Source organism: Zootermopsis nevadensis, unplaced genomic scaffold (genome assembly GCF_977971745.1).
Source record: "Zootermopsis nevadensis isolate Lab colony 2312 unplaced genomic scaffold, Znev_1.0 Znev_ptg000004l, whole genome shotgun sequence".
NCBI lineage: Eukaryota > Metazoa > Arthropoda > Insecta > Blattodea > Termopsidae > Zootermopsis > Zootermopsis nevadensis.
This window is the reverse complement of record NW_028259136.1, coordinates 5,515,144-5,525,499: the sequence shown is the minus strand read 5'-3', so window position 1 is coordinate 5,525,499 and position 10,356 is coordinate 5,515,144. Positions and strand designations below refer to the sequence as shown.

Genomic DNA, 10,356 nt, shown 5'->3' with positions numbered 1-10,356 from the left:
GGGGTTGGTCAAGTTTTTAAAAAGCAACGAACCCCTTCGGGGGGTTGGTTGCGTTTTAAAATCTTGTGTAAGAAACTAAACTAAACCCCCCGAATGGAGGGTTAAAACACTTGACCAACCCCCTTTTTCGGGGGAGCTTGATCAAGTGTTTAAAAAGCAACCAACCCCCTTTCGGGGGGGTTGGTTGCGTTTTAAAATCTTGAGTAAGACACTAAACTCGGCATTGTTGTGTTGTACTCGGCATTGTCGTGTTCCACAACAATGACGAGTTTGTTTATACTCGGCATTGTTGATGACGTAATTTATTGACGACAACGAGGAATCACAAATTTTTATAATAGATTCTCCATTTATTAGACTCATGTTCTGCAACAGCAGCGCAAATTACCCTTTTTCCTTTCATACAATAATTTAGATGGCTCTTAGAAAAACTATGGTTTATTCTGCTAACCCCCCCCCCCCCACACACACACACACACACACACATTTTCATTTACTGAAGATTTTATATTTGTTCTTTTGGTTTACTCAATCCTACCGACATTAAAACTTTACATACTACACTTTTCCCTTGCCCATTTACTTACTGAATTTTTTCTTTTGCAACCACCAAATAACCACTAAACACATATCACTACCATATTTCCTCTATGGACTTCACTGCTTATATCTAATAAAATGCAATGGAATTAGCTTCATGTCATCGCATCATATAAAGTCCAAATGGATGGAAATACGAATGTCTACAAATTATTCTTGACAATTAAAGCGGTTTTTTTAAGTGCTGAAGTTTGCTACTGCAACTCAATGTTATTAATTTACTGCACACCCACATTCTAAATTATCATTTTTAAAACACTCCCCATCCCCACTTTTGTACTGAAATGAAGAGTTTATAGACTAGGATAAAACTAGTCCTGTATTTGATTCTAGAGATTAAGAAGTAAATAAAATATGTAATTAACTACACTTTATTAAAATATATACATACATATATATATATATTATACATTTCTCATTTACTACTTTCTGGTAAATTTTAAAACCAGTAAATATTCACCTCTGACCTTACGCTCCTTAACAACATGCATAATAAAACCCAGATCATTCATGAGATGCTTTATATCTTCAGGACAATTTTCTGAAATTACAACCAAGTAGAAGACACCACATCGACTCAGAATATCTGGAATCTTCGGAAACAGTTGGTCCATAACCTGTTGGAGACACAAGACAACCCAAAATAAAAATCAGAGGGCAATGTACACAAAGTTTAACAATGACAAATTGATAATGACATGGACTGTAATGGGGAAGTTGGGATCTTAATGGATTATATAGATTTGGGTCAAGGTCAAGACAGGAAGACTGACAAATCAGAACCAAGAGAAAGAAGCTGGAGCCAGGAACATGAAAGTGATCTTCAAGGGTCACCAGATATAAAGGCCATGAAAACCTCCAGTTATACATGTGGCTCCTGTTCATTCATGACACGCAACTTGCACTGTGCAGAATGTAGTGAGCACTGGTTTTAGACACCAGTCTCACAAGAACTGTCTGAAGAAATGTATGGGAACCTTAACACTTTCACAGTAAGCTGACTAGTGAAATCTTACAGAATGCCCATTCTAAGAGTTATGCACCCTTCTACCTCAAACTTATCATGCAGCCTTGGGATGGTTAAATGTCATATTGAAACATTAGAATTATTGCTTCCTGATGCCATAGAGCTACATTAATTTATCTCACCATTACAATATTATGTTTTATGAATATCCAAAATGTGTAAATATATTTTAGTGACAGTGCACACATCAAATACACCAATAAAAATAATTTTCCAAACCAGTCTCTAACTTCTTTACCCCATCCACAGAACTATTTTGCCAACTGTAAGAAATGTTGATACACTGATGTCAATTGTGAGACATTCCACAAATGAAGGTTTAATGGTAAAAATAAATGTGTGTAGACCAAATATTGTATGAAATTGAGGTTATGTTTGAGTAAATATGGCCCAACAAAATGATCACTACATTTTTCTCGAATAGCAATTACATACTTATTCAAGCAGACATCAAATTACCAACAGAAAGAATGAATATTCTATATGGATTTAATTTAACATTTGACTTTATTTATATCCATAGTAACAAGTCCAAGTTTATGTAACACAATATTCTTGAAATACATTTTTGATAAATACAAATTTTAAAGTCTGAGGTTCTCATAATGTTGGTAATGTTGATGTCAGTCTTCTGCATTGTAACACTGTATAGGCTTGTATACAGATACTGCTGTTTTCAAAGAAAATATGCCTTTGTATTCAGGAGTGAAGATGGTGACAAGAGCATACACTGTTGCAACCCAAAAGATCAACATTAACAAAATATATTGATACATAAATCACTAACTTATCCATCTTGTGCTGTACTTACTTCTCGTCCTCTCTCTCCACCAGCCCAAGCTCTTGTAAGATCTCCGTACATTTTGTTCCCCAAAATTTCTTCAGATGGTGTTACAACATATGGTGGATTGAAGATCAATACATCAATTTTGTTGTCCAAGTGGAATCCTGACATCAAATCCATAGCAACCACTTCCACATCAGTCCCATTCAACTGTGCAGTCTTTTGTGTCACTTTGCATGCGACCTGATTAATGTCAACTGCAATATAGAAGCTGGTTCTACCAAGAGCTTTTGCTACTGCAGTGATTACAATTCCAGAGCCACTCCCCACCTCAACACACACAGTTGGTTTTATGTTTTGCAACAATGCCAGATCTTCCTCTAATGCATCAATGAGGAGGAAAGTGTCTTCCGCTGGTTCATACACATGGTCATATTCTATTTTGGACAAATGAGATAACGAGGGTGTATCCATACTGATTATGGATATACAGAAGTTAAAAAAGGTCCTTCCAGTAGTGAAATATATGACAGAAACTAAACTTACTCCCACAAAAGCTTGTGATTTATATAAATATTGTTTTCAATTATAATAAATATTACCTAAAATGAATACCATTCTCCCAGCATATTTAATTTATTTTCAATTTAACATTTAGCATGTTCCACAGTGTTTGGAAATGGCTGAAATGTGTTAAATTTGTATGTCTTAACAAATTAGTCCATACTTAAAACCCACCTTTGTATGATGGGTGCCAGATAACAGTAACAAGAAAGGAACTCCAATAACAAAAGTAATAAACAATAAACATCTAAATTCTGTCAGCCTCCCTTGGAGGTTGGGGTGGGGGAATGCACCCTTTATGCTATAGTAAAGAAATGAAACCAAAGTTGATTATTAGTTGTGGTTTCAGTTACTCACTAGCTGTAACTTGATGCTTCAGCCCCTTATATTAATAGAACTTCCACACAAAAGCTTCCTGCATATATCATGGTACCTTACATAGATCTATATTTTAAGGAATGGCAGGATTTTTGGATATGCTTCTTCTATTGGATGGAAGGATTTGTAGCTTCAAGGGGTGTGGATGTAGGAGATGGCTCTAACAGAGCTCTTCGTCTTGACTGTTCCCTCTCTATTTGTATATGTACTTTATTCAGGCGATCCTGCAAAAGAATATACATAAATTTAAAGCTTTATTTTTATACTTCTTCAGCACAATGGCAGGAGAAAGGAGCTCTACTCTACTTACAAATACTGATATACATTAGACAAAGCACTGCAAAGTAAGGTGGAACCAAAATAAATGTAGATAAAAACATCAAAATTATTAGTGTTTTCCAAAATACAAATATAAATGCATTCACATTTATTTCTCACCTAGTGCATGGCATCATTTCTAAAAGTTATGAGCCATACATACTAACTTCTAAATGAAAAGTGACCATTCACAAAGTATGAAAATTCAAAATATTAAAGTTAAATCACAACTAAGACCGCCTATCAAAACATTCTGAGACTGATGTATTTATTCAAGAAACATGATGACTGAAGAAGTTCTGATAAGGCGAGAACACTACTGCGCACTGGAAATCACTTGCAAGTAACCCCACCACTACAACAGCTGCACTCAACGTACGCAAGGGCATGTTTAAGCACTTCACTGTATGTGTAAAGATTCATGTTAAATTTGGTGAAATAGGTTTAAAAGCACACAATGTTACAAACAGAATTTGATGACGAAGCATTAAGCCACACAACGTTATGATAGCTTTCCAAGTTTAAGAAAATCCGAACATTAGTACCGGAAAGTCATCCGTCAATATTCATATATAAAGCAACAGTCTCACATATAAGATTTAATTAATTTAATGGTAACTGTCCTTTGTCAATTCATAAGGTTGCTAACTAAACTGGTATATCATAAAAGTTGTAAAATCAATCCTCACCAATGCTTTAAGAATCTGGAAAGTGCAGGGAAAATTTGTTTTATGGTTACCATCTGAGGCCATAATGAACACTGCATGCCTGTAAATCTCAATCTCTGGTCTCGTACCACAAAAGATCCAAACTTTCTAAACACTATGACCGGTGATGATTCTTGTATATAAGACTATGATCCGAAAGAAACCCAATAATCATCCCAATCTGACACCTTATAAAAGCATAGCAGCTAAGATAACATATGTTATTGGTATTTTTGATCACGAAGGCCTAGTTCATAATGTGCACCTTATTGAAAGTCAATAAGTGACTGACATATTTTATTGATGGGTTCTGGCATATTTGTACTATTCAATCAAGGGTAAAATCTGTAAACTTCAGAAAATGTCACCTGGCCTTCAGCATGGTGAATAAGTTTTGAGTTTGGTAATTATTACCCGGCATAATTTTAGAAACACTGCTTCCAGAAGTTATGTCAACTTTACCTGTACAGTCTGCAATATATTGCTGACAACAGTTACTTTTAACTTTGCATTTACGAGTTTCCTAATATACAGATCAATATCCAAAGGACATTGTTGTGATTCTGAAATCTTCTTTAGTTCTTCAGACAGAACTTCAATTTGTTGCTTCAACTCTACTTGGCTGATTCTGTGAAGAAAACAAAACATTACAACCGAGCAGTAACACAAGAATTTTGCCTTCGGGACAAGAAACACATTTATCCAATATAGGAAAGATTTCATAGTGGTGAAAAGGTGGGTCATCTAGTCATGTGAGAATATAATTTAATGAAATAGGGTAGGAGGGTGTTGATTGGAGTCATCCTGCTCAGGGTTGGGACCAATTAAATTCTTGATAAGATGAATGGTATTAGTTTCTCAAGAAGGACTATACCCTATGAGTGTAGGCAATTACCAACATTTCAGATACACATACTACCTCATTCGTCTGGGTATTGAAAACAAATTAAAATATATCATCAATAATAACCTACACATTAATTACACACAACTGTGGGATTTAAATTTTCCATCCAAGATAACATTTTTACATGTACCCGCGTTCCTCATCAAGTACTCCCAACATTAAATCGGCCACAGCGAAATTTGTAAGTAGGGCATTATAGGTTATGTAACATTAGAAATATGAAAATACAATAGAAATTTTTATATTACCGTGTAGCTCGTACTCTTTCATCTAACTGATCTATTGTGGGCTTCAGTAAACACATTAAACCTTCAGCCAATGTATCCCGCGTAGGATTTTCGCAGAAATCTTCAGTTTTGTCATCTATAGACGTCGTAGTACTCTCAGTGTCCAAGTCCATGATTTCGCATATAAAACAGTATGACAAGAACCACCACCCATCACAGATTAACCACTGTACTCTGTGAATACGGGTACAGGTGCCAAGGATCACAACAATTTTACCACCAGCGAAGCGCACGCTTGCCATAAACTATGAGTGAGTAATATGATTCTGTCATTTAACTTAGGTACATGTTAAAATAATTTTACTTATGTCAATAATGTCTGAATGCCTTCACTTCAAATATGAAGTTACAGAAATCACGTTTAAAAAGTACATAAGTACTAAATCTCTTTAAATTAATGATGTCGACAAATTACATTTCACAGAAGATTGATATGTGCTGTCACCTACAGGACGAATGGATAACCACTACAATAAAAATTGCAAATCATGAGATTAGGGAACTGAGGGCACTTTTTGGGAAACTGTGACCCAAATATGTCAACAAGAACGAAACTCCTTGACTGCTCGATCAGGATACAATTTTTTAAACATGCAGGTGACACTAACCAAGTGGCCAGAGTTCGAGGGCCTATAAATACAACATTCAAAAAATTCGTTACATTCAGGAACACAAAATTTTCGTCGAACAGTGATGTATTTTGGTCACTTTTCCCCAACCCCTTAGATTTTACTCAAGAACCAAATTAACGACTAAAACAAACTCCATGGTGCTAAGTCTTTCTTGAGGAGTTAGTAGTAGCTCATCTAGGCAATAAATATACCCTACAAAAATATAAACAAGGTTCGTTGAAAAATTCTTTCATTTAAATAATGTAATAAACTTAAAACTGCCTCAGATGTGTGTGGTTTAACAATGGTGTTTTTATGCAGTTCATATCAGATAAATACCAACCTGTTTACGCTATTTAGCTGTGTATTCTAACTGCATGGTATTCCAAGGACAGTTGATAAGTATTTAGCCGGTCTGATTTTCTTTTCCTGCTTTTATGAAACACCAAGGTCCACCACCAAGTCTACAAATGCTGGCTTATGGACACTACTTCGACTAATTCATCCCAGTTAACATCCTCACACTATTTCGGTTTTATATAAATTGTAGTCTCGGTAGATTTGATGCATAACAAGACCCAATGATTTCTACTTTAGTTTGTTGGTTACTGGCTAAATACGTAGGAATAAATATATGAAAAAATAAAACGATGCAGGCTTTTCTAAAAAAGTTGCCCCAAACCAAAATTTATAGAAGTTTATATGTACTACTGTAGTTCAAATCTGATCCGGAAATTTTAGCAGCGCTTCAGCAAATCATCTTGTTCCATATTAGTTGTATCGAGATACTTTCCATCGATATGAACGTAATCTATTTTATTCTTGCAGTCCCACAGAACAGAAGTTTCAGAACGAGTTACCAGCTAACAAAACACCGAGAAACAAAAGCACGTTTCGACCATGAGCCTCCATGAGGAAAACAAGATAAATGTCTTTTTTATCTTTATGTTAAATAGGTATTCAAACTCAAACTGTGTCACGTAAAATTTCAGGTTTTCAAGGCGATGAATATAAACATGACTTACTTCAAAGATTTTAGAAGAAACAAATAGATAATTTTGTATGTTGAATGATTTATTGATCAACTAACTGCATGCATTACATATTACGTGGGTAGTTCAGTAATCAGTAAATTTACAGCACATATGACCAAAGAAATTGTTTCTCAACAGATACATGTGTTAGTACGAAAAAAGAAACCGATTAATCACGGTAGCCATACGGACCTTCCCATGTATTAACCATGGTAGTTTATTTCAACAAAGTGGTCTTAACACTTGTTTCCTTAACATTAGTATTCCATTTGATTTCAGAACTGTTGGCATATTTTTCTTTCCTTTTCCTTTATATATTTCTTCTTCAACTGTTACGAATTCCAGTCCTGCCCTTCTTCAATGGAAAGAATATACGATTTAGTAAGAATGTTAATTATGAAAGTATAGACAGTGTTTATATTTGCTGTAATCTCGGTGATAATTCGAGCTACGACAGGCAGTTTTAATATGCGATCGAAAACACTTTGTAAGACGGTTTTATTCCTACCACCGATAATAACAGGATATTCTTCATCAGAAGAAGCTACTGTTACGAATTCCATTAAACACAATACGGCCAGCAGCAGCAGGACCATACGCGCTGATGACTTCATAACCTGAAACATTATAAAGCATTACTATTAAGAGGTAGTAACGGGAGCCTGGGAACATGCCATGAAGAGGAGCTTTATATTTAATACTCTTCTCTAAATATAAATAAGGTGATCAGATCAAGGAAGATGAGGTGGGCACGGAAAAAAAATTAGACGTAAAACCAGAATGGGAGGAACTACTTGGCAGTTCTAGACGTAGATGTAGGATAATATCAAAACAAATCTTAAATAGTCTGTGATAATGTGGACTGGATTCATTTAACTTAGGGCAGAGATCTCTGGTTCCCGTGAACACAGTAATGAACGTTCAGATTATATAAAGGGCAGAGGAATTTCTGACTAGTTCTCTCCTCCTCACGTAGTTATAAGATTGTTTCTTAATGTTTCACTGACACTTATTTACAGCATGGCAAATTTAATGTGGCTTGTATAAACACAGCCTTCTAATTACTCTCTGGATCTGAGTTTTTGGATTATATATGTATATATCATATGGACACTGATCACGATTACGACCATAAATAGTTCAATTGTGCAGCACTTAAAACAACATAAAATTTCAATCCTTAAAATATGTTATCTTGGTAACAAACCTTACCTCTAAGCTTGTAATTACTCGTTCTATGTGCCAGCACGTCTGACAAGTAAACAACCGGACTGAAACTAGTACTGCAACCGAAAATACTAGTTGGTGTGTTCATTTACACGACTTTCAACACCGCTTACAATGTTATTTCAACGGGGCATATCTACAAGGACATTTGAAACAAGTCGTTAGCAAATATTTAAGATAGTCCCAAAGTCTTCTATATCTATATATTCTCTGTAGACAAGAAGCATGCAATCTAAAAGCTCATTCTAAATGATGTCCTTAGACACTTTCAATGCTCAAGCATAACTTACAGAAATAACCAGACCCAAAAAGATGTTACAGTACTCCCTTGATGCATGTCATTGATTCCTTAAAAATGCAACATATAAGGAAACATTAAATAATTTGTTAAAATGACAATTTATTCTGGGAAAATAACACAAATCAGCATCAAAGAAATTTTTTGGATAAATAAGCACAAAATTTTTGGCGTTTATTAATTTACTAAATAAGTATTTTATTCATACAGATATTCACATAATTATTAAAATTGTAATTTTATTAAAAAAAATGACATGGACGATTATGAATGTCATCTTGAAAAATTAACTTTTAATGTTTTTATTATCTACTGTTCTTCCTGTTTTGGGCGGTATTTCCCATTCACATCTAACACTTACCACTAGCTTTCCACCTTAAAACCCAGAAATAATTTTTAATTTTGTTTCCAAATTTGTGACTTTTGACTTCACAGACATGGTCATCGATTTTATCATAAAATAATTTTGGTAACAAATCATCAGTGTACTACTGGATTGTGAAACAAAAGGAGTGCTGCAGGTAGACTGTGCTGTGTGGTGAAATATGTTCTGAGAGTCACAAATGCTCGGTGATTAGAAAATAAATGAAGGAAACAGGCAGATATGAAAACAATAGCATTTAAGAGTAACTTACAGATATGAGAAATGATTGCCAGAGTTCACGGATACCGAGGCTTACTGTACTATATCCTGATGTGTGAGACTCACTGTATCCCTGCAGTGTAAGCTCAAACATACCACAGAACAAAATAGTGAACCATTCTTGAAAGCATTTGCCTAATTTTAACTTGTACAATGTTTTACATATTGTTGGTACTCTGTGTCAAGTGGGATGCCAGTGTTCATTCTACCATAAAAGTACTATGTGATTTTGACCACTATTGCTCATGGTTAGTTTCATAAATAATAAAAGATCAATTGAATCAGTCCAAAGAAAGCAGGGTATTATAAATACTATGGAATGACAAACACTATGAGACTTTAAAGATGATTCAATAAGTCTGAGACTTGGTCCCTGTAGCCTAAATCATTGGTATTCAATCTCTTTTTTTTACGTACCCCCAGATATAATTTCTCTTCAACTTTGTACCCTCAAAGTTGTTGGTGTATAATTGAAGTTATACATAGTATATAATCTACATCTAAAATAAATTACATTACTGATTACTCAGTGTTTAACATAAAATATTTTTTAAAATTTCACGTACCCCCTAAGATGTCTTCGCATACCCCCGAGGGTACCCAGGTTGAATACCACTGGCCTAAATCATGTTGACACTGAACAAAGTCAGTACTTCAAAAAAATCTTCATACTTTCAAGATCAATTCTGGCTCTTGTACACAACTCTCGTGCTCCTGGTTTATGTACTGAATTTTAAAAGAAACGTGAAAGAGAGTTTAGCTAAACTTGATTATGATAAAACAAACAGAACCTTGACAATTCACTATCCTTTCAACCAAGGTAAGTAAAACAAGAACTGTAATGTAACTAAGATAGTTACTTACCATTACGTTCATCACAGGTTGTTGCAAATTCATTCAACTGCAAAGCTGTGACTCGCAGAACGTTTGTCTGTAAGCCCACAGTTACAGTTGGCAATTACATGCAATTC

The 10,356-nt window shown here is 34.8% G+C and overlaps 2 protein-coding genes and 1 long non-coding RNA gene across 3 annotated transcripts; all 3 read right to left on the bottom strand.

Moving 5' to 3' along the window:
* Window positions 1-955: 955 nt before the first annotated feature.
* On the bottom strand, window positions 956-2,890 carry HemK2 (HemK methyltransferase 2). The gene is made up of 2 exons (XM_022062621.2): window positions 2,439-2,890; window positions 956-1,217 (listed from the first exon to the last, which is right to left on the bottom strand). Exons 1-2 carry the CDS (start codon window positions 2,883-2,885, stop codon window positions 1,023-1,025), a joined length of 642 nt encoding a protein of 213 aa, XP_021918313.1. The 5' UTR covers window positions 2,886-2,890; the 3' UTR covers window positions 956-1,022.
* Window positions 2,891-3,028: 138 nt separating this feature from the next.
* On the bottom strand, window positions 3,029-5,797 carry Snapin (SNAP associated protein). Its single transcript, XM_022062622.2, has 3 exons — window positions 5,534-5,797; window positions 4,841-5,006; window positions 3,029-3,577 (listed from the first exon to the last, which is right to left on the bottom strand). The coding sequence occupies exons 1-3, from the start codon at window positions 5,683-5,685 to the stop codon at window positions 3,461-3,463; spliced, it is 435 nt and encodes a 144-aa protein (XP_021918314.2). The 5' UTR covers window positions 5,686-5,797; the 3' UTR covers window positions 3,029-3,460.
* A 1,439-nt stretch (window positions 5,798-7,236) lies between these two features.
* On the bottom strand, window positions 7,237-10,215 carry LOC147874828 (uncharacterized). Its single transcript, XR_015533666.1, has 2 exons — window positions 8,430-10,215; window positions 7,237-7,834 (listed from the first exon to the last, which is right to left on the bottom strand). It is a non-coding gene; the product is annotated as an uncharacterized LOC147874828 (long non-coding RNA).
* Window positions 10,216-10,356: the final 141 nt, after the last annotated feature.

What these genes read in the sequence shown, in the direction of transcription:
- HemK2 (XM_022062621.2), bottom strand. Translation starts at nt 2,885, where the DNA reads ATGGATACACCCTCGTTATCTCATTTGTCCAAAATAGAATATGACCAT. An exon ending in GTGGAGAGAGAGGACGAGAA is followed by an intron (nt 1,218 to 2,438) that starts GTAAGTACAGCA and finishes TGTCTCCAACAG; the next exon opens with GTTATGGACCAACTGTTTCC.
- Snapin (XM_022062622.2), bottom strand. Translation starts at nt 5,685, where the DNA reads ATGGACTTGGACACTGAGAGTACTACGACGTCTATAGATGACAAAACT. An exon ending in GAAAGAGTACGAGCTACACG is followed by an intron (nt 5,007 to 5,533) that starts GTAATATAAAAA and finishes TTTTCTTCACAG; the next exon opens with AATCAGCCAAGTAGAGTTGA. An exon ending in ATATATTGCAGACTGTACAG is followed by an intron (nt 3,578 to 4,840) that starts GTAAAGTTGACA and finishes ATTCTTTTGCAG; the next exon opens with GATCGCCTGAATAAAGTACA.